Source organism: Antedon mediterranea, chromosome 3 (genome assembly GCF_964355755.1).
Source record: "Antedon mediterranea chromosome 3, ecAntMedi1.1, whole genome shotgun sequence".
Lineage (NCBI taxonomy): Eukaryota > Metazoa > Echinodermata > Crinoidea > Comatulida > Antedonidae > Antedon > Antedon mediterranea.
In genome coordinates, this window is record NC_092672.1 from 33,185,248 (window position 1) to 33,209,527 (window position 24,280).

Sequence of the window (24,280 nt, forward strand, 5' to 3'; positions counted from 1 at the left end):
ATGCTATTGATAGGGGGCGCTACCCTAATCATCAATATCATGTTAAACATTTTTTTCTATCAACACTACCAGCCCCATTAGAATTTTATTGTGAATAACATCTAACTGTTTATTAAAAAAAAAATGTTGTTGGCACTTAATGTCAGCGATGTTTCCGACTCGTTGCTTTTAAAGGGGAAAATATAAGTTATTGTTGATACTTTTAACTAATATCAGGGAGTTGAACTCCCTGTTAATTTGTCCCTAAACACATTTTTTTACGTCCCACCATTCACATTCAACAAAAAATATTGATTAAAAAGGCCGTTTTTCTACCTTTACTCCCGCTTTACTCTTCCTAAATTCCTATCACTGTCTTTGTTCATAACTAGACTATTATGAACAAACGTTATTTCAATAGTATAGAGGGGGTACTTTCCGTTTTTGGAGAGAAAAAAAATTGTAAACAAAACCCCGAAAATACAGCCGACGTGACGGACACCTGTTTGTCTATAAATACTTGTATATCCCCTTTCTTTGCCTAAAATGTTTTTTTTATTAGTATAGTAAGTATAGTTTGATCTAATGTTTGTTTTGATAATCCATGTGCTATTCCTAAATTTGTATTAACGTGTGATTTATAAGCCTAAAAGCTAGGCCTGGCTGTAAGCCAATTTTGTTGGACAACGTGCCTGGCATATTCATTTTGTCAGCGGCTTATGTGATCAAATCCCCTGTGACAGACACGTCATGGATGATCGTATCGGAGTCCCATTTAATATTAAACATCAGACAATGTTGTCGGAACTGAACTACTGTAATATTATTAAAACAGCCTTGAATCAAATAATCTTCCCCATCATGTTTATTACGATATGTCGATATTTCACATTTACATTGTGACAAAATGTGATGATGGAGTCCTCTTTTCTTTTCGTTATTCATTTTCTTTTTTAGGCCTACCTAGAAACCGATTTGTGGTGCTTAAATAATTATGGAGATACTAGTAAATCTGTCCTGATAGTGAATCAAATCTGGCACACCTGCTTGTGTAGGGGCTGTACAATTTAGAGGTGAGTCAACTAGTTATTTCTAGTTGAGATCCAAAGGCATATCCACAATTAAAATACAGTCCTCTTTTCCCCAGAGTATGGGCACCGCTGCGATTGCTTAACTGATTTTCCAGATATTCTGGTTAAAAATTTCTAAATAAATACAGTAGAATCCCTATTAAAGGACACCTTCAGGGCCCAAACAAGTGTCCCATGAATAGGTTGTTCCAATTAAGATAGAACGAGAATGGGTTAACTAGACCTACTGAACTTAACTGAATCTAATTTATTGTAATGTTTTGGTCAAAATTCGCCTTAGACAAAACTCTTGAGTATGAAAGCTACTGTACTATACATAATAAACGTGATTTATGAACACATGATGGAATGTAGCCAATTGAATGAGGAAATAACATATTTTATGATAAGAAAACAAGTTGAGTAAACGTTATAATTCAATTTACATGTTAAAAGATTCTAAATGCATCTTAAAAAAATCGACAATCAACAATCGATTTATAAAAGTACAATATTGTTCAGTGTGTCCGTTTATTGTGATGTGCTTTAATTAACGCAAGACATTTTAGAAAGAATAAATGAAATGAACATGGGGAGGGCACATGACAAGAATAACAATGGAAAAAAAGATTCACAGAATGGTAACCAAAAACTGGACGAAGAAGACCAGGAAGTAAAAAAAGAAGGTGGAGAGACGACTTCAAGAGATACCTACTTCGAACTGGTCAATTATTTCAGAAAAAAGAGGAATTGGAAAATGTTTGAAGAGTTGCTCTCATTATCCTCAGTGAATTAAACAAGGGAAGAGTAAAATTACATAATTTACCTGTTTAAACTAAATTTAAAAATTCATAACTTATATAATTTTATAAGATGAAACCTTATACCGTAAAACCTCGAAAAGAAGCCCATGGGCTTAAACCTCGAAAAGAAGCCCCCCTCTACAGTTTGAAAAAGTAGTCTCGAAAAGAAGCCCATCTCGAAATGAAGCCCCCCCCGGGCTTCTTTTCAAGATAGTATGGGCTTCATTTCGAGACAGACTACTCATACTGTATTGAGATGATGACGAAATTATTGTATTTGACGGTGAATCATAGCACTGTTTTTTTGCTTTTTATATTGTTTTTTAATTGGTATATTAAACATAATTTCATGGTTGAAAAAATGTCTCAAAAGTCACATTATTGTAGTAGAAATTCACAAAATTTACAGCATTCATTTAAAAAAGAAGCCCCCCTCTACAGTTTGCAAAAGTACTCTCGAAAAGAAGCCCATCTCCAAAAGAATCCCATCTCGAAAAGAAGCCCATCCAAGAGCACTAATAAAAAAAGAAGAAGCCCATGGGCTTCTTTTCGAGGTTTTACGGTAGAATAAATTCTCAATGAGACTAATCATAATTTAAACTTAGGAAGCTTATTTTTGAATAATCACACACTATTTATCGCGGTGACTGCCTCATAAACATCCACTTTGAAACATACTAAAAAATCATACATTATTGCAGTAAAAAAAATCTGGTTACTGCAGTAAATGCAGTAGAATAATTTTGACATGATCCCTTATTTTGATTATTCTCTACTGAAACATCTACAACACATTGTTGTTAAATTCATAGATATTGATAATAAAGACACTCTGTAATACAATTGATTGCACAGTGAAAAATGTACAAAGTTGAATAGAATTGACTGCTATATAATGAATTAAGAGTCAAAATGTGTCTTAGAATTACAATTAATTACAGCTCAGACTGTCGTAATCTGCTGTCAATTTTCTCTGTGTCAGAGGTCATTTATGAAATTGTCAGTGGAGCCCTAAAGAGTCAACAACATTTAGGCAATGTCTGTTAACACCTATGTGAAACAGTAGCAGTAATATGCATAGGAAATAACATTATATCTCATAATAACAGATTGACATTTTAATCAAATCAGCTGTTTCCATCCTAATAAATATTTCTAGCCTCATTCGCTTTTAACTATACTAAACGATGTGTATCGTTGGTCAACTACAGTAGTCCTTATTTCTGCAGCTTTTTTTGTCATAGTAATTTACAGTTAAAGGTACAGTACTATAGAGATCTATTTAAAGTCTGTGTTATAATTTGTTTTAATTGTATTTAATTTATATTTTACAGTTATTTTAAACTTTAATAAATTCTAACAAGCAGATTGTTCCAGGAAGATTGCAACAAAAGCCTAGTTAGTAATCATGTATGCTGTATACATTAATCTTAAAACTATTTTTTTTTGTATTTGATAGATTTGTAAGTGGAGCATTTACTAATGAAATTGTTGAAGCTTAGTGAGTAACGACGACGATGATGGGTGGTAAAATAGTGTGGCGCTACTTATCCCTAGCAGTTGTAGCATGTTTTATAATTTCATTTTATTCATGTAAGTTATTTACTATCATTACTGTTTTTACAATTGAATGGTGCGGCAATAAAGACTTCAAACTCATTGTATTGTGTTTTCATAACAAGAAATGCACAAATTGGAAATGACAATTCCGTTTTAGCTGTGGAAGATATAGTAACATTCAAAGTACAAATAGTGCTAAAAACATTTACTACTCTATCAAGTCAAATTCTGGAAGAGACTTTTATGCACCTATTTTGGTTCTGGACACGGCTATTTTCTAAGTCTAAAGCTCTGTCTACACTATCAAACTTTATGTGACAAAAAAAATGTGATGCCCATCTATAGACAAGATGATGTCATATCTCAACCATATTTGGGCATATCACTACCATATTTGGGCACATCACACTTTGTTGTCAAACTAGTTTGATAGTGTAGACAGAGCTTTATAGGTCTAGGCTAGAGGCTTCCTTAAACTGTGCATACCAAAATGGTCTCTCCTGTAATTCCTTAGGTCTGCTTTATTTAAAACAAAAACTATGCTATTAATGGCTTATTCCACCTAATACCAGCACTAAAATATTCTGTTTCCACAGGGTATGCGCTAAGTAGCACCCAGACTAGGGGTAATCCAACTCCACACACTGTAAAAATGCCCAATAAGCTGTTTGTACCAACTGACAACACTGTGCCAAAAAAAGAAGAATCACTTGACAACCTACAGAGGAGAGTGCATGCTAAAGAAGAGGTGATAGAAATGATATCTGGTGGTATGTTATATCTTAATGTATAATCAGAAATATTTGATAATAAAGAGAAAGAAGAGTGCATGCTAGAGAAGAGGTGATAGAAATGATATCTGGTATGTTTGTATCATCAGAAATATATGATAAAATAGAGAACATCAGGTCTAAGTACGGTCACTTGCACTGATGAAGGGCTAGTGTTGCTTGAAAGCTCTGCAAATTTTTCTACCCGTTTTACTTTATCATTTTGATTAGCTTTTTGCTTATTTTATTTTGTATCTCCATTGAGATCCAGTCACTGATACCCCAGCATTGTCAGTCAGTAATTTTGGATTTATAATAGAGAGAATAGATACTATAAATTTCCCTACAATCAAGCTCTTTTTGACCAGTTGAAATACTGTACTGTACAGTAGAAACCTTTAAAACAATATTTTACCAGCTCTGTAAGTTGTTTTTGTAGCCTGCCACAGAAAAGTTTTTTACAAGAAATTCATGTCTTATTGCTTTCCTTTAAACATTTTTCCAGAAAACAATGAAGAATGGTTACCGAAGTATTATGCAAATATGTTCAACAACAACACATTGATTTCGTATTTAAAAGAGCGTTTACTTGGTTACTGTAATCCACCTGAAGTACCTACTACTGGCAAAGAAGGTAATGTAGTTAATAACATTAATACATATAATAGATATTTCATATTAATACAGTATTTAAATTTCTGTACTTAAAAAATAGAGGGTGCTATAACACTTTTTGTTTTCCAGTTCAGTCAAATCTCAAAAAGCCAGACAAGCGTGTAATGTAGTTGGCCAATTGCCTGGCTGGCTGTATTTGCACAACAAATCACACAAACCAATAGTGTTGGTGGTCTTATTTTGTGCCTAACTTACCTGGATAAACCTGAATAGACCTTTTTGCTATTAAAGGGTGGACACTTAAATAGAAAATGAAATTCAGTTATTCAGATAACTACTATGTTGGCACCATACAATATGCAAACAAGTAAATACTGTGTAGAACCAACCCCCTTGATTGGTACACAACTATTTAAGGCGACACTTTCCCATGTTTTAACACTAAAGCCAACCATATTCAGGAAAACGCTTATAAGGGGACACTTTGTTGGGTCCCAAAGCTGTACCATCAATCAGTTCTTTATTTTACCTTAATAGTGTACTGATTCTTATCTCATCTCATTTCAGGTTTAGTAGTGCCAGGTTATTCTCTAGAGAGTGTTCACATTCTGATCCGACATGGCGACAGAACACCACTAGAAAGCAACGGTATGGGATCCTCTGCAGACATAAACTGCAACTTGATGATTGTGTCTGAAACTCTACCAGACAAGATGTTTGAGTTGTTAGCGACGGACTTCAACGAGTGGAAAGAACTACTAAGGAAAGAGGATGAACTCATGTTATCAGACATGAAGTTAAAAAGCTCTTTGCAAAAAAGTGCAGTTAGTACACTAAACATGAACTACGTATCCGCCCTATTAACTGATAGTAATAAATGTCGTACGTCTCAGCTGACCCCAAGCGGTTGGCGGCAACATCTCGCAATCGGGGACTTCCTTCGTAAAGTATACACACCTCACAAACTTTTTAATCCACAAGCAATTGATCACAAAGATATTATGAACTTGCAGACAACCTCGTTCTCACGCACTATGCAGAGTGCGATAGCTTTACTTTATGGTTTATTACCAGAAGATCAGATACTGAAAACGCCACCGATGAAGATCGCCCGTGCTTTGAATTTCTGTTATGGTGCTTCGTGCAATTGTCCAGCTGCTCAGCAACTTCTTAACACAGTATCGTCAGAGAAAGCAAAACACAAAACAGATAATTCGTACACTCGTGAAATTTCAAAAGGTATTAAAAAGGTTTTGTATGATAAAACACCAAATTCACCAAAATTGCCGCATTTCTTTGCACTTCTTGATCACTTCACATCATTTTTATGTCATGGTGAAAAGTTGCCTTGTGGTCCTACCAAATGTATTGAGCTTGACCAGGTACAGCAGGTATTTCAGTACGTTGATAAGTTGGAACAAGACTTAAAAGCACACGAGGATACGACAAGTATGAAACATGCCAGACTGTTTATGTACCCATTACTGAAAGACATAGCAGATGCAATAGCACGTAACAAAACCGACCATCGTTTTTCTCTCTACTCGGGACACGATTTAACAATCACACCTTTTCTTGCCATTCTTGGACTTTCTGATTTTCGTTGGCCTAATTACGCATCTCGTATTGTAATCGAAGCTTGGTCAAAAGCGAAAATGGTTTTTATTCGTGTTCTCTACAATGGGGATGACATGACAAGTAATGTAAGCTTTTGTCGTAATAAACTTAATCAGGATGGACTATGCCCGTTGAATAAACTTTTGGATTTTGTTAATAAGCAAAATTTTGTTTTATTTGAATCGAAAAGTTATAAAAAAGCTTGTTTTGCCACTCAAATGTAATTGTTTATTTAAAAATATCTATTATAAAGAATGTCTTTCTTTGAAGTCTTTCTGAAATATGTTTAATCAAAAACATTTATATTTTGTATTTATTTGTTTTGGTAGCTAAGATAAAAAAATGTGATGTACCCATATATGGACACAATGTATCATTTCACTACCATATTTGGGCACATCACATTAGTTTAATCACATAATGTTTGATAGTGTAGATTGTTTATGTTGCAGAGGCCTATTATATTATACCATTAATTATAATATTAATACAGTAGTTCCTATAATAACGTGTTTCAAACTAATATTATTAGCAAAAGAGATATATTTTGCCACATATGGCATTTCATACGTATAGTACTTGAGTTCACATTTCCAGACAAAAATCGGAATTTGAATTTAACCATTTATTTGTCTTTCTTCAGAAGTGGCCTATTCAAAGTATTTTGTTTTTCAAACATTTTTCATGTTTTTGGGGGACAATACATCTTTAAAAATATTATATAACAAAATAGTAATATAATAAATCATCATAGCCTGCCTAATTTGATATTGTTTACTACTTAACTTTTGTATTTAATAATTAAATTAATTAATGCGTTTTGTATATATTACTGTAGTGAATTTATCTTAGTTGGTTCCGAGCTTTCTCAGGCGTATATCCACTCGACGTACACAGCTGTCGTTCCGAGCTTTCTCAGGGTCTGTTTCTAGAACTTTTATTCCTTGTAATTCGATTAATACATCTTTCTACCACTACCAGTCAAGCCTTAATATTCTCTTTATCATCTTTCCGTTTATCTACTCTGATCTTATTCTCTCTTCTCCCCTTAATATCTATTACATTCCCCTTTTATACTGGATATGCAAATTTCAGGCTTCAGAGGAGGATAACATTTTCCCTCCAAAATTTATGCGATTTTGATTGGCTAATTAAGGCGGACCTGGTCTAAAGCATCCTTCTCTAAACACAGAGAATCACAACATCAATAATATGACATTCCCCTTTTTGGGAAAAAGATTGTGTCAATCTTTCCAAAAATTTAACATTTAAAACCATTTTACTATAAACTATCTACAAATAACACCTCTATAATATTATTATGCACGGCTTAATCCATCTGCATTTCCATTTAATGATCCTTTCTTGTAAATAACTTTAAATTTATATCCTTGTAAAAACAGAGCCCATCTCATAAGTCTAACATTGGCACCCTTCATTGAGTCCATCCATCTCAATGCCTGGTGGTCAGTATGAACTTGAAATTCACAACCATACAGATAATACTTAAGTTTATTTATAGCCCAAACAATAGAGAGGCACTCTTTTTCTGGCACAGAATATCTCTGCTCATGTACAGATAACTTTCTACTTAAAGCCCCATTCCCTACGTTTTTTAGATGTAATTTAAGATCACAAACTATATTTAATGTAAAAATAATACTATATGGTCCTATTCCGATAACTTTTTTCGTCTTTAAACGGTTAAAAATGTGAAAAATAAGTCGATTTTAATAATTATAGCGGCCCGCTATAAATCCCAAAATGCATTGCGCGCGGATTGATATTTTTGTTTTTCACCTGTAATTCGCCCACTTTTCGATCGATCGTGAGGCCAAAACAAATGGAAGACTCCTAACTTTTCAGCGAAAATACCGGGTTTTCCCCAATTTGTATCAACGGAGTCTGGCAAAAATAGAAAGACAATTAATGCAGCAACTATACAACGTCAGGCTAGGTATATAGCTAGCGTACGATGTTCGCACGTTACCGATGTTTACCAGCTAGGCCTACAAAACTAAGCCTAGCCAGGCTAGGCCTAAGACCGTCCACGAGAGGTCGATCGCCGCGAGCTACTTAGGTAGTGCATTGTTTCTCACTTTTTATCATAATTTACCATAAAACGTACATTTAAGACAAGGAATGACATGGTTTAATGTTTTTAAAGTGATATATATGTATTATTTTCCAAAAAACGTCCAAAATTGCAGGGAAGGGGTCTTTAAGTACACAATGGGATAATCATTACCCTCACCATCTATTTGGCTCAGCACTGCACCTATGCCATAATTTGAGGCATCGGTTTGCAATATAAACATCTTATCAAAATTTGGGGCTTTTAATACATTATCATCAGTAAGTCGTTTCTTTAAAGTTACAAAGGCATTTTCACATTGTTCATTCCACTTAACGGTATTACTTTTACTCTTTAAAGTTAAATCAATCAATGGCTTAGCAATATCGGCATAGTTCTGTACAAATTTTCTGTAATAGCCAGTTAAACCGAGAAATGATCGGACTTGTTTCTTAGACAAAGGTCTGGGGAACTTTTCCACAGCCTCAACCTTATCAATCATGGGTCTAATTTCTCCATTACCAATCTTTTTAAATAATGGGAGAGCTCATTCAGCCATTCCCTGATGGACATATCTTTAACTCTGTTTGAATTTCTAAATTTAAATCTGTAAGTCTCTGCGGACACATCATACTTTTCTAAGATTGCCTTCTTTAAGGTATCATAATCTACACATTCTTTTACGGTTAAGGATGCATATGCTGTCCTAGCTTTACCAGACAGTTCAGGTGCTAACCTAGCGGACCACGTATTCTTATCCCAACCTGTGGCTTCTGCCAAGTGTTCAAATGTTCTAAAATATATATCAATATCATCGGATTCCTTCAAAGTAGGAACCTTTACCTTCATTTCATCTACTATATTCCTAGCATTACTGTAGCTTGACCTATTTTCTAATTCCATCATTTTCACTCTTTCTTGTGATTCAATTTTTCTTAGCTCTATATCTAACTTTTTGTTTTTGGCCTCGAACTTCATTCGAAAATATTCGAGCATCATATCTTTAGGCATACCGCCGGGTATTTCGGGCAAATCAATATCCCTAGCCATTTTATCATATTTTTCATTGACTTGGTCAACCTCTTCTTGGTCAACCATATCTTCCCTACTATCTTTGTCTGACATAGTCTTATCTATATTTTTACCCGATCTTAAAGTTGTCATGCTAATAACAATTTTACTAATGAAATATGTAAACTTATGTATACAAAATATGTTATAAAAGTATTTGTATTACCTTGATTCCATTCAGATATGTAAAAAATATGAAATCCACATAAATTTTTAAATGCAATACAATATAAGACATTAATTTACTTCAAAGTCACAAACAACGTTCCAAGTTCGCTCCGTACAAAAATTTACTTTCGAAATAAAAATAGTTTACAAAGTCAGCTTTGCAAATCTTCTCAAAATTTACTGGGCTTCCTTCTGTTACTTCAGTCTTCTTCTTTCAGATCTCGGTGAATATATACAGTATCTCCGATGAATATCCCGCAGTCTTGAGTAGGTACCTTGAGCTCAACAGTACTTCTTCTTCGTTGTAATATCCAAACAACACACGGTATAAAAACTGTCAGGAATCCAGATCTTCGTAACCATTTAACTTTTTGGTTACTGATTTAACAGGCCCGTAGAGTAGGCACTGTCACTTCTTCTTCTTCTTGATACTTTAAATCATTAAACAAAAATTTTCACCGCTGCCACCATGTAGTGAATTTATCTTAGTTGGTTCCGAGCTTTCTCAGGCGTATATCCACTCGACGTACACAGCTGTCGTTCCGAGCTTTCTCAGGGTCTGTTTCTAGAACTTTTATTCCTTGTAATTCGATTAATACATCTTTCTACCACTACCAGTCAAGCCTTAATATTCTCTTTATCATCTTTCCGTTTATCTACTCTGATCTTATTCTCTCTTCTCCCCTTAATATCTATTACATTCCCATTTTATACTGGATATGCAAATTTTAGGCTTCAGAGGAGGATAACATTTTCCCTCCAAAATTTATGCGATTTTGATTGGCTAATTAAGGCGGACCTGGTCTAAAGCATCCTTCTCTAAACACAGAGAATCACAACATCAATAATATGACAATTACTATTATTATTTATTATTAAGAAAATCAATATACTGTATGGCCTGATGTGTAGACTTCAACCATGTAAACATGTGTTGGTTTTTTTATTTCTTGAGGCAGGGTTGTTTTTTTTCAAGAAGACGTAAGTATTTTATTGTGCAACATAAAGTATATATAATTATAATATTTTCATTCAATTTTTATTTTTCTAATTTTTCTAATTTTGAATTTGAACTGTAATATTGTTTATGCTGCTTTATCTCACTTCTAGTTTTAAAAAACAATTATTGATATTACAAGGAGTTTTGTTATATTTTTTATATTGGTGCAAATAATACTGCAGTAACTTAACTTATGGTATGAACAAATTAGTTGGGTACTTATATCTAATCATTGTACAGGAAATAAATATGAAACATAAATTATGTCGCCTTTTCTTTTTGGTAACTTTTTAAGGAAAAAAAAAATACCGCAGGGGCGAATACTGGGGTGGCGCACTCCCCCTTTTGACAGCTAAAATTATAAACTACTTTTTGATCTATTTTTAACAAACTATTAATATTATGTTAGCACTCCCCAGTTTGAAAACATCACAGATCTGCACCTGAATCCTTTTAGGCCTATAACATTAAAGCTACCAACCTTCTTCATTAGATCTTGCTGCAGATGAAGTCCAATCAAGTAACTGATATCTTCAGTAAAATAAAATGATCAACAATCAAAATAATTTTTTCACTAATAAAACAAGTTTGAAACAATTTATTGAACAAAATATGGCTCGATTTTTTTTAATAGATCTGAAATTGTCGCACCTCATCAATCCCAATCTCCCGGCCTTACTACTTCAACCATGCAGTTTCTACACTATAATAGGCAAAGTTTAATAATATTAATATTTATATTCTACTAGACTTTATTTAAAATATTACCAACTTTGATTCAAGAAAAAAATTGCCTACAAAAGAGAGAAACAAAGTAGACTGGCAGACAATAATCTTCGTTTTTAATACGTGCAACGGAATGCCACAATTATTACCTACTAGGCCAGGCTATAAAACCAGCAACAATTAAGTAAGATCGACCATGTCAGTCATTTCTGTGGTACCATGATGTGGGCTAATCTGATCACCATACTGAACATCGAAAACGAGAGGCCTAGCGAATGTGCTTGCTAGATTCATAACGTTAGTCTATCTATGCTTAGGGCTAAATGTGATCAATTTTAGATACGTTTTTTTTATCTATATTGAAGATATGTTTGCTAAAAAGTACAGTGTTAACGTTACTCACCTATTATTATTATTAATTGCCTTGTTTTATGCTCCATCCATGTGTCTTATTCCAGCGGTTCAAAATCGTCTGGTGTTGCAGAACAATCCAGTGATATGATTGGTGGATAGTCGTGCAGCCAACTGTGGCGCGATTTCTAAATGATGGTGTAATCGACATGATGCCGGTATTATTTGTGGGCATGCGCAGATGTCTGCTATTCGGATTAAAAGGGCGTATATTTTTTAACTGACAACAGACTGTTGATTATTTTATCATAATATAGGCCTACACTATTATAGAAGTATATCCACAACAGATAAAAGAATGAAAAGCAACAACGTTTTGGGGTCAATGAAATTGAGAAGTTTTTAATAAAGCCACTTTACAAGCAAAAAAGGTTTATCAACAAATCACATGATAATAATAGTATATTCTCGCATAATAATGATTAAAGATCTAGTGTCCCTGAAAAATGAAATTGTGATGATTTATTTTGAAATATTCTTCAAAAAAATTACCAGATTACAGTCGGAGAGACTATTAAAAATAAGTAATTTTATTGTTAATCACTTAAAATAAGTTTTTCCTGTTTTTTCGAGGGCAATATATCTTCAATATTGTATCAAAGCAGCAAATAAAAAATAGTCAACTTTACCTCTACTTTTTCTATAAAGATTACATAGTAAGGAACGTTTTAAGTAATATTAACTCTTTTAAACAATTGAACTAAGTCATTTTCTACAAGACAAAAGTGTCTGCTACAGATGTTAATTATTAAATCAGTACCTTTCCTTCCTTTGTTGTAACAACCATAATAAGGATTGAATATGTACGTTACACAAGTATTTTTTTGTTTTGCCAATCAGTTCAAGTACCCAAGAATTAAGAAAACAAGATTTGAAAGTAAAAGTAATTTTTCAGAAATATATTTTCTCTTTAATGCTTGGTTCTAACTTGGATGCAATGCAAAGATGGAATTGCAATGCAACCAATAACAAGCAATAGTTTGGATGATTCATTGCGTTTTGATTGGTCAATTTACTTATGGCACAAGTATCATTGCGTTGCGTCCAAGTAGGAACCGAGCATAAGCAGAAATCCACCTAACAAAAGGCTTCATTGTGTTGGAAAAAAATGAAAAAAGAAGATATGTATTGTTTTATAAATAATAACAAGACATGACCCACTACATTTTTTTTACTTTTTTTTGTAGAATTTTTAGATAAAAGTTGATGAAAAGTTCCACAAAAGATAATTGTTTAATATTTTGTTTATTTTCAAAGTTGTTAATAGTATTGTTTGTTACTACAGTATTACACTGATTTTTAAATATTTTGAATGTTTTTTTTTGTAGAACGATTCAACTATAACAACATACAGCAAAGTAATAGTGTAGTGATAAAATATAAGCCACGTTGTACATTTCTAAACAATACATTTTCTTATAATATAGGATTAAATGCATGTTGATTACTTTAAGATACAGCAGATACTATCTATGGAATATTACACAATTAATGTTTAGTTACAAACACTGTAAAACATGTTTTTTTTTTAAAAACACCCAATTCATCCATCCCCCACATGATTCATCATATACAAAAAGTGCTACTAAGTTTCTAATATCAATTAACACAAGTGATTAAAAATGCACTTTACACTTTACTCAATTCTACCCCGTCGATTTATAGCGTACAATAATTTATATAATAAAATTAACAGATGAACACACAAATGGTATAATATTTTAAAATTAATACTGAAAGCAGAGATTATTATGCAAATAAAAGAGTAAAATTATTTTTTAAAATAAGTAAAATAAGATACTAATTACATTTATGAAGTTGTGTACAAATCAACGTTTATTTCTTTCTGCTAAAAATTACTTCTTCTCTGTGTATGTTGCATAACTATTTACTATTCATTCGTGTCCATTACAGTTCATTTTAAAATTCACAATATATAAAGAGGTATCACTTATGAGAATCACAAGAATAAACAATTTTTACAAGTTAAAAAAACGAAAGTCCAGTAAATTAATTTTATTTCTACATCATTCAAAACAAGTCCGCTGTCTCTTCAAGTTGAAATCTAAAAATAGCCACAAATGTTCCTGCTCCATTCAATATCTTTTTCATTTCATCATTCCATTCAACTTGTGTCCATTTAAGCTCCAATTATAGCAACATCTAGAAATTGTCCTTTCTCCATTTTAACAAACTTTTTTTTCTGTTCTCCCATAACGTTAGATTAGAGGATAGAAACAGATAGAAACATCAAACGACAAAAAATCCCCATGCACTCTTCACTTTAAAAAATACTGATTACTTAGTAATTATACAACAGTTTAATTTAAATACAAACAATGTTATCTTGAATGTCCATTTTTATCAAATAATTTCTCTTGCCACGTCTGCCAATTGTCTTAAATCTTAACCTAACGTTTATTATACATATATATTTATTATTTACTTGATAAATAACTTATTATTTTTTTGTTGATTGAATTTAATCATTGAAAAAGATATAATTCTATATCCCTCCACCTAATGCTTTTGAGTTTTGCCGCGTATATGCGGCCACTTTGGTTTACCTTGATTACAGTTTTATATACTTATTATATTATATACCATACTTTTATCTTCTGTTTTATGAATAAAAACAACAATTGTAATATTATCATTGAAAGATTAGTACACAATCTCAACTTTTTCAGATAAAATAGATGACGTTAATTTGGCCTTTAGAAAAAAGTTGTAAGCTGAAGCAAGAAAAGACAAAAGTATGGTAAATACAGAACTGGGAGCAATAATACTAATTTTTTTTAGAGCACCTAATTAATTCTTAAATCATTTTTGGAATTGTGAGAGAAAACAACATTTATCATTATAATGATTATCATAACATTTTATTTCATCAACATTTTTCTTCTTTTGAACGTTTTAAAGAATTTTAAAACCATTGAAACGATAGAAACATTCAATATTCAATGCAAAACTGTGCTTGGTCAAATATAAAATAACGTTTTAATATTTTCAAAGGTTTAATGACAAAATAGGAGCATTGAGAGAGATCCTGATGAATCTTTTCACTAACATAGGAGCAGTTTTTTTGTTATTGTTTGTGGAACTTTTACATCTTCAGGTTTCCGTCATCCCATTCTAATGGTGAGCCTTTAACTGGTTCCATTATTTCTTCCTCCTCTTCTGCCTCGGATTCATCACTATTATTTGCACTTTCATCTTCTTCATCACTACTGTCTGTGTCTTCGATAGCCTGAGCATTCTCGGGCTAGAAAAAAAATAACATAAAATTTAATTTATTTCATACGCATCCAAAAGCGAGTAACTCGCCAATTACAGGAGGGATAAACTATTTTATTATTTATTATCATGCTTATATATATATATAAATCAATGATGTTGCGTAGCACTGTGTAAATTATATATAAATCATACTGTAAATTATAGAAACAGTGCTCATATTCGGAACATGATCTCATAATCGCGTGTTGCAGGTTCGAATCCAGCCATAGACATTTTTTCATACAACTAAAAAATACGGAACTTTCGCCAATGAGCTAGGAATTGAACCTGGGGCTGTTTCTTAAAAAAAAAAGAATTAATTTGAAAAAATGTCCACTACCAACCATAGAATTTACCAACTAAACTAAACACAGTACTGTAGGCCTATAACAACTTACTCCATATTGTAGTAATAACAGTATGTAACATATATTGTTATCAGTGACTAAAATATTAAAAGAGCTGACATATTAAAACCTCTTTAATATTTGACCTAATATTGCAGATAAGCCCATCTGGTTCCTATGTGCCCAGGGTTATTTTAAGTTTGAAGGCCTTTTGGGAAAACTAAAAAAGAATTGATATTAAAATAACAATGTTGATGGTTGTGTTGGAACAATGGTGTTACAGCAGCAACTTAACCTTGGTAAAAGGTCACTGTTATGTTCAAATGTTTGAACCAATAACAATTTATTAGTAAATTATTGAAAATTCTTAAAATTTGTTTATGAAAACCTTTTTAAAACCGAGACCAGGTCATATTTAAAATCGGTTCTTTTTATATGTGGACAAGTTGGCAAGAAAAAAACTTTTAATAAATCTGTATACTCTTCTCTACTGTAGAAACTGGCCCCTATTGTATCATACAGTTGGCAAATTATTACATTCAGTGTCACAGTGTAACCTCAACCAAAAAATACTTCCTCACCAGTTGTAACATGTGACCAACATATGATACTGTATCAAAGAACTTTCCTGAGATACACTCAACTAATTAATATAAGTATGGAGAATCAATGATTACTTACATCCATTGGGTTAATTGTTATATTTAATGACATATCATCCCATTCCATGTCGCTCTTCTCCTCACCGCCTGTGCGGTGAACCATGTAAATACGGAATAATCCAAGGAATACAACAAATGCCAAGAAACCTACACAAACAACGATCAACACTGTCATAATGCCACCTGAAAGATAGAAACAAAATTAAAACATTATTATAACATTATTATTCATGTTATTTGCATTATAATATAAAACTAATAGGTCATACAACAAATTGTGTCGCTTGCATACATAAAATAAAAACAATGAAAAGTAAAATTCTCTTGACAAAAGAAGTCAAATCTTTCTCGTACAACAGCAGCCGAATAGAAGTTTTTGTGGAACATATTTGTACTGAAGATAATGTACTGTTGATGTCTACTGTATAGAAACATACAAATTCAGTAGAGGGATGGGTTGAATCCAGGGTTCTCATGTGGGAAGTGGTGGTGACCACGCCTCTAAAGCTTTGTCCTAAATCTATTGTGATAGGTGGTAGCATGCTCATTGTCTACGCAGTGAATAATTGTTATTTAACGGCTAACGCCCTACCACATGAAACAAAAAAAAATATTTTAACCAATAAAAAAGTGGTGGTGGTCAACAGTGTGGTACTGATGGTCATACATTTTTAGTGGTGGTCAGTGCCGACCACCACGGCAAAAACCCTGCTGTATCTTTTACAGTGAAAATTTTCTCCAAACAAGTAAAACAAATATAGTGTACAGAAACCTCAAAAACATAGACCATATTTTATATTGTAAAAGTTTTCTCTAATTTCTCCACGGTTCAACAAAATTGTAGCATACAGTAGATGATTGTAATTTATTAAATTATTTACATTTCCATTCAGTTTCCTTTGCGTGTTCAAATATATAATTAACTTTTCTACAAACTTACCTTTATACAAATAAAAACCACTTAATTACTGTATAGACTATCATGTAACAATATTCTCTTTCTTTAAAGTAATGTAGTAAATATGACTGCAACTTTAGTAATAAATGATTACATTATTACCTTTAAATTTCCTTAGAGTATCTATAAACTTACCTTAGACAAATAAAAACAATTTAATTATGATGTTTAAACCAATAAACGACACTAACACAGAAATTTCCATGAAATACGGACAACAACAACCAGGATTATGCAAATGCACAATGAAGGTTTTTTTTATAGAGTGATCCAACACATGTTTCACGGAAATATTGTTTTAATGGTTTTTTGTTGTTGAGTTAGCTACCATCAGAAATATATTTAGTACATAGTAAAGCTTTGTTGTTATTATGATCAACCAATCAAAAGCGAGGCGATTTATTTACTAATGAATATTCATGATTTTGTAGATTATTTTTGAATTAGTTAATTAATTAATCATAAATAAAACATACCTGGGCATAGGAACAAATTAAATGCTTTGTTTAATAATTTTAGAAGAAGAAGAATGGTTATTTTTTACTAAATTGCATAATGAAAACAATACCATTCCCACCTAAAAGTGGGAAACCCGCCAATTAACAGGATGATGAATTTTTAATAAATTGCGGAAGTAGCATCAAGGAAGGAAAACCAATCATAATTTGTACTTGCAAAATGATTTTTACAAAACGTTTCTATCCACCAAAGGCGGACACAGAACAAAAGCCGAGCTGGTTCTGACTCCGCCATTTACAAGATCCTGGATCTACACATCCACCCTATGGTAGATCTAGATCTAGTTCTGGCTATTCTTTTCCCAAAATCTCGGGGCCACAAGTCCCTATAGATGCAGAACAAGAGGTGAGCTGGCTCCTCCATTCCTAACGCACTGAATCCACCCCAATGGAAGATACAATACAAGACCGAGTTGAATTAGTTCTGGCTCCTCCCTTCCACTAGACCCGTCCTAATGGTGAACAGGGAACAAGATGTGCTAGCTCAGGCTCCTCCTTTCCTAACACCCTGGAGCCACCCCAATAGGGGATACAAAACAAGAGTTGAGCTGGTTCCGCTTACCAAATATGGTGATCAAAAAATACCTTTAGTATACAACTCCACGATGAAATGCAATGTTTCTATCACAAAATCATCAAATAGGACCTAATAAATAATGAAAAGTAAACAGTGTACATACTTATTTCCGTCAGTGAGTACATTATTTCCAAAATTGGATTTACTTATTCCACAATAGATAGCTTAACTTCCCACTTGGAATACTGTCTCTGAACAGAGATACCAGCTGAGGCTATTGAAAGCTTTACTTTGTAGTGATACGCAAAGAGACAAAAGATGTTTAAACCAACACACAAAGACTTTCAAAGTGGCCAGACAAAGATGATCAAGAACAATATAAACTATATCTTAAATGCTACTTTTGTTAATGCAAGATACGATTGTAATAGACCATTAAACTCGTAAGTGGAAAAGACAAAGAATTGTTGAGTAACATAATATTGTTTTAGGGTGGCCAGGCAGTAAGTAAAAACAGTATAACAAAGAATACAATGATAAATAATAGGCCTAGATGAAATTGAAGAACAATAGAGGCAAGTTGAACAATAAAGCTTGATGTAACCAGGGAGATGAAGATCAATAAAAGCACATGGGTAAATACAGATTTAGTTATACAGTGGCAAAAACTCCACACAGTAGCAGAAACTCAACACAGTGGCAGAAACATCACACAGTGGCAGAAACACCACACAGTGGTAGAAACTCAACACAGTGGCAGAAACACCACACAGTGGCAGAAACACCACACAGTGGCAGGAACACCACATAGTGGCAGAAACACCACACAGTGGCAGAAACACCACACAGTGGCAGAAACACCACACAGTGGCAGGAACACCACATAGTGGCAGAAACACCACACAGTGGCAGAAACTCCACACAATTGCTACCCCAACTACTCAGCAAAAGAACATAAATCTCAATTTAGAAATCCGAACAGTAAAATGTCCACTGGTAAGATTCGAACCTGTGACTTCTTACTTAAAGGGCGAGCACTTCAACCTCTAGACCACAGAACATCCTGATAGCATGGTAAAATAAACCCAATTGTAACTCCACATACAGCATTGTTTGTCTATTATCATTTCTAATAAAGTATCAAATGTACATCACATGTGGCACCTTACGTTTCAATTAGATAAGCTTTATGGCCTATGTTACAAGCGTCACATGTGACACATATGTGACACTGTATTTCAGTATTTGCCTAGATATGGACAAATTATAGATACAGTATAAGGAATCAGCAACAGCTTAACAACACATTTCTATCACATGAAGTGAAAGTATATTGTACTATATAGTTTAGTAACTGGAATTTCTAATTACTCTTTTCATGTATAGAGTGAAACTGAAATCTCATCATGTTGGATTTTAAACAGAATAAAAATTACTGTAGCGTGCAGTCTGTTAGCTAGAGACTAAATTAGAATTTTCCAAAAATTAATTTGACATATGAGAAGTTTTCCACAACAAGGACTTATCTTTATCCTCTTGTCATAAGTTTATAATATTTATAAACAGAATTGATCTGATATCGACTCTTACAACATCATATCATTCATTATTCCTCTATCATTAGTATTATAAACATACAGATTGTACAAATGTACATGTTATTAATATTATTTATCATGTGACATTACTAAATTAATTTGACATATAAGAAGTTTTTCACAACAAGACTTACCTTTATCCTCTTGTCATAAGTTTATAATGTATAAACAGAATTGATCTGATATCGACTCTTACAACATCATATCATTCATTATTCCTCTATCATTAGTATATAAACATACAGATTGTACAAATGTACATGTTATTAATATTATTTATCATGTGACATATTACTAATGCGTCATAAACAGCCTAAACTCTGTCTCGTGTTGACATTTAGTATTTGTAATGAATAATAATATAATAATCTTCACAGGGTTCATATAGATTCTGTATCTCAACTATATATAAACAAACGAAATGATAAAACTAACCAAAAATAAATTAAAAACTCGTCACTGAAGAAATATTTTGTTTTCATTTGAAAAAAAATTTAAATGATCTGTATTAAATGGATTTTTTGTTTACAATGTTGAAAACATTTCAAACTTACTTTGTATAAATTATAAATAAACCACCAGGTATAAATTCTACAACCAGAAAATCTTTTTCTTTTAAGTTAAGAAACAATGGATACTGACTCACATCCAGTGCCTATGAACTGATCAAAAATTGTAGTAGATCGGTAATAAAAATGAATAATTAAACCAAAAAAAAATATTTCCTGAACTTGCGTCATGGTTATTTTGTAATATTAAAACTTTGAAACTATCGTTTTGTTAAACTCATTAATACTAATTATTAATCTAGTGTACCACTACCATAGAGGAATCGGGTTTATTTATCCACGATTCTAACTACTAAATTAACCTTTCATTCATTCTTAGTGCGTCACATTTCTATGCCTAAAAGCTAGGACACTTCAGCAGCTGTGGATGCTGTGTTCTATTTGCTTGCGTGTCAAAAGAACTTTAAAAAGTTTACTCAAATAAAACTTTAAATCCACTATGAAAATCATAAAAGAAACATGTAAGCTATTAAAGTAATACTACCTTGTTCTTAATACTTGTTCCTATTAGAAAAAATCTTGTAAATTTTTATCCAATTTGATTAAAAACTGCTATAAAATTATCCAAACACGTTTAAGAACTGCAAACGATGAAGTTTTCTATTGTTAAACAGGAAGAGATGTAGGTTGGCAGAAGGGGAAATGATATGAGCTTGTTGAGAGTGTAATACAACTGTGACGAATAGGATGTGATGTCATCCATAGACTTCTTAGTTTAGAAATGGTTTAAATGAGACCGTATGTCTGTACTAGCTACTGTATAACTCAGGAAAACCCACTGAGAAAGATTACCAAACCAAGATTTACTGGAACGACACTTATAAGCCTATACAGAGAAACAGATCAGACAAAATATGAAAAATCCATTTTTTTTATGTCGACAAAGAATCACAACATTATAAAAAAAGCATGGCATCCATATTTTGAAAGATTCGTTCAATTAATTCTAGACAAACACATTTTCTAAAAAATGTGATTGGCTTTCTAAATTCTGCATCTATATTCTAGTACTAAATCTATTTATAGAAATTTATAAGATACATTTTTGTATGGAAAAGCCCAATTATTTATACAGAACATTAATTGTCGATTTATTTATTATTCCCATTTTTTTACACAATTTTATCAACCATCTTTATCAATTATTTTTGTTGTTGAATGATTTTCTTTAATTTAAAATAATTATAATTCTGATTTTAAGTAATTAATAGAATGAACAAAAATTATTGAATAGAATTTTAAAGTCACATCCTAGGACAAGCTACGTCCAGGCCACAAATATATTTGCATTGCGCAAGGTCGTTTTTAGGTCACGGTGAAACAGCGAGATAATGAACCTGGAAACTGTCGTGCTCTATCGGTTTGACGTGACTCACCAATATAGGATGAGGTGATGTAACGCTTAGCAAATTAAAGCGCTATTATATCAGGGAGGCTTTAAAGGGGATTGTTTTTATTTGGTAAAATTTATTTCAAATAAGCAAAATAAAAGAGATTGTTATATGATAAAATGTAAACAATCTCTTAAATATATATTTCAAATAAGCAATATAAAGATAAGGTTATATGTAAACAATCTCTAAAAATAAATTTATATATAAAAACAAAATAAATTATTAAATTAATAGGACCAGAACAAATTCTAAACCCAAAAAATTAATTAATTTAGAAATGATAAAGATGAGAAAATCTGTGAGAAAGCCACCCCTTTGAAAAAGGCAACATTTTATGATCAAAATTATTGTAATAAAATTGTAAACAAATATTGTAAACATTTTAAATTTTGATAATTGTAACTTCCAATTTTAAGAGTACTTCATCAAACTCAGGATAGAGGTTGTTTAAGAATCTAGTATCTATTCAAGTTTGAAGTATTCATCATTACTTAACTGATTATCTTGAAGTTATAACATTTTTTGTACATTTGTAAAAAGTAGAGTGTGAATCTATCGATGACTAAGGGAAAATAAATTGAAACGTTACTGAACCGAACAGATAACGGATGACACGATCAGATAGCTCAAGGGAAGAAAACACATGGCAACTATTGTGCATCGAGAACAAAAGAAACAAAATGGAAAATAAATTAAAACATATGTAAATACAGATAAAGTTACATTATTCAATATTGGATACGAGAGAAATATTACCTTATAGTTATCACAGTATATTGTAGGTTTTCCTTCATTTAATCAAATTTAATATTTCATTTCCCATTTTCATCAAATGCACAGGTGTCAATATTTAAACAAGCTGAACCAGTTGCTGGTTATAACAAGGCGTTTAACAACAGGATACTAAGCTCCAGAGATCAAAGGGTTTATCTGTGGCTGCAACATGATCAGTCCCACGCCCCTTACGCAGCGGAGGATATGAACATAGTACAGTACTGTTGGTATTTGTCGCAGCCATACATAAGATCAAAGGACTGTTACGCGTTCCTATCTTGGCAAGGCAAGCTCAGTATCCTGTAACAGATTGCCTTGGTTATAAGAACTTTTAACAAAAATCGTACCTCCCTATCAAGGTTGGATGTAATAAGTAAAATATCTAACTGTAATTTAGCCTTTGTATTCATGCTCACTAGTGACAGAATTGTTTGTACTGAAAACTATTATTTATATCACGTACAAACAACAACATTGTGTACTATATATAATAATAAACATAACATATAAAAAAATAAGTGCGAGTGTTGGGAGAAGAGTGAAAAAGTGAAAAGTTTGCCTGAGACCTGATGACAAAAACATTTAGTATGTATTTTACTTGTAGTTTTAAAAATCTTGGTTTGCTATTGTATTAGGCACAAGCAAACGTGTACTTACCAGAGCTACTTCCTGTGGCATTGTATTTCTTTGTTAATTTCTGCGAGAGATCTCCCTGCGTCTTGCCCGCAGCTTTGAACATGTGTTCCTTGTGTTTCAGCATCTGCGCAGGTAGCTTAGGCCCCTGTAGGTTTTGTCTACTTAATTTCGTCACTATTTTCGGCAGCGGGTTCTTGGATAATTTTTTATGAAGAATTGTCAACTAAAAAAGAGAAAATAAAGTATTAATTATTGTGTTTAATTGAGATTAATTGCGAGCTTTTGGGTTTGCAAAGTATGACCTATGACCTACGCATTTTGTTGGTCTCTTATTAAACAATAGAAAAACAAAATTGTTACACAGCACAATTTCAAAACCTTAAAATATTTGATTTCGATTGAGATAAAATCTAAAGCTCTTTCAACACTATTAAATTAGTTTGATGTGTAATGTGCCCAAATATGGTAGTGATATGACATCATCATGTCCATATATGGGCACATCACATTTTATCACATAAGGTTTGATAAGGTAGACAAGACTTTAGACCAAAACCAAGTTTATTTTAACTTATTCAAAAAATGATTAAAAAAATAAATTGTTTCAACTGCATCATTTGGATTTAATGTATATTTTGTAACGAGAACTACTTTAAGTACAGTAAATAGATGAAGCAATAATACGATATAGTCTGTGTGCTTCGGTTCATTCAACCTTGGCAATGAAACTAATCATCTTGGTGGTCACGCCGTTGTGAACAACTCACAATATATTCAATTCGACTTGGAAACTGATTATATATACATCTATTTTTTAATGTTTGTAAGATGATATTGTTGGTGTTTATATCAAAGGCGTCAATATACGCTAGCCAACAAATGTGCTTCAATTACATAGGAATTCAATGATGTGTCTTCATAGTAAAAGATATTTAATTACAATATATCAGTATTTTAATATTCTTAATATTAGAATGGATTATTATTTTTAGAAATATTTTAATTTTACATACAGAAAAGTCTGTTGCAAATACTTAAAACAAAAAAAATTGAAATTATTGAATTCATTTTTTAAAAATGTTTATGTTGAATGGTTTGAAAAATCTGGTTATGAAAACATCATATGTGTAGTGTATAACAATCATTTTAGACATTGTGTAGATA

General features: G+C 32.2%; 2 protein-coding genes across 5 annotated transcripts in view; one reads left to right on the forward strand and one right to left on the reverse strand.

The window, feature by feature from the left end:
* Window positions 1–436: 436 nt before the first annotated feature.
* LOC140045275 (2-phosphoxylose phosphatase 1-like) lies at window positions 437–8,009 on the forward strand. 3 transcript variants are annotated; one of them, XM_072090118.1, is made up of 6 exons: window positions 437–545; window positions 937–1,052; window positions 3,312–3,445; window positions 4,009–4,182; window positions 4,688–4,816; window positions 5,365–8,009. In XM_072090118.1, the coding sequence occupies exons 3-6, from the start codon at window positions 3,370–3,372 to the stop codon at window positions 6,636–6,638; spliced, it is 1,653 nt and encodes a 550-aa protein (XP_071946219.1). In that variant the 5' UTR covers window positions 437–545; window positions 937–1,052; window positions 3,312–3,369; the 3' UTR covers window positions 6,639–8,009. The 3 variants fall into 3 exon arrangements, with proteins under 3 accessions (XP_071946219.1, XP_071946221.1, XP_071946220.1); XM_072090120.1 differs by lacking the exon at window positions 937–1,052 and having other exon boundaries at window positions 442–545; XM_072090119.1 differs by lacking the exons at window positions 437–545; window positions 937–1,052 and adding an exon at window positions 2,437–3,112.
* Window positions 8,010–14,288: 6,279 nt separating this feature from the next.
* The window catches only part of LOC140045276 (calsyntenin-1-like), a 54,242-nt gene continuing 44,250 nt past the window's right edge, over window positions 14,289–24,280 (reverse strand). For both annotated transcript variants that reach the window (XM_072090122.1, XM_072090121.1), the window contains 3 exons: window positions 23,138–23,339; window positions 16,172–16,335; window positions 14,289–15,129 (listed from right to left, as the gene is read on the reverse strand). In XM_072090122.1, coding sequence (XP_071946223.1) covers window positions 14,971–15,129; window positions 16,172–16,335; window positions 23,138–23,339 — 525 coding nt within the window. In that variant the 3' untranslated portion in view covers window positions 14,289–14,970. The remainder of the gene's footprint in view (window positions 15,130–16,171; window positions 16,336–23,137; window positions 23,340–24,280) is intronic.

Excerpts from the sequence above, each read along its gene's own strand:
- LOC140045275 (XM_072090118.1), top strand. The coding sequence starts at position 3,370 with ATGATGGGTGGTAAAATAGTGTGGCGCTACTTATCCCTAGCAGTTGTA. Across the intron at positions 4,183-4,687 it reads GATAGAAATGATATCTGGTG|AAAACAATGAAGAATGGTTA; the intron begins GTATGTTATATC and ends ACATTTTTCCAG. Across the intron at positions 4,817-5,364 it reads ACCTACTACTGGCAAAGAAG|GTTTAGTAGTGCCAGGTTAT; the intron begins GTAATGTAGTTA and ends ATCTCATTTCAG.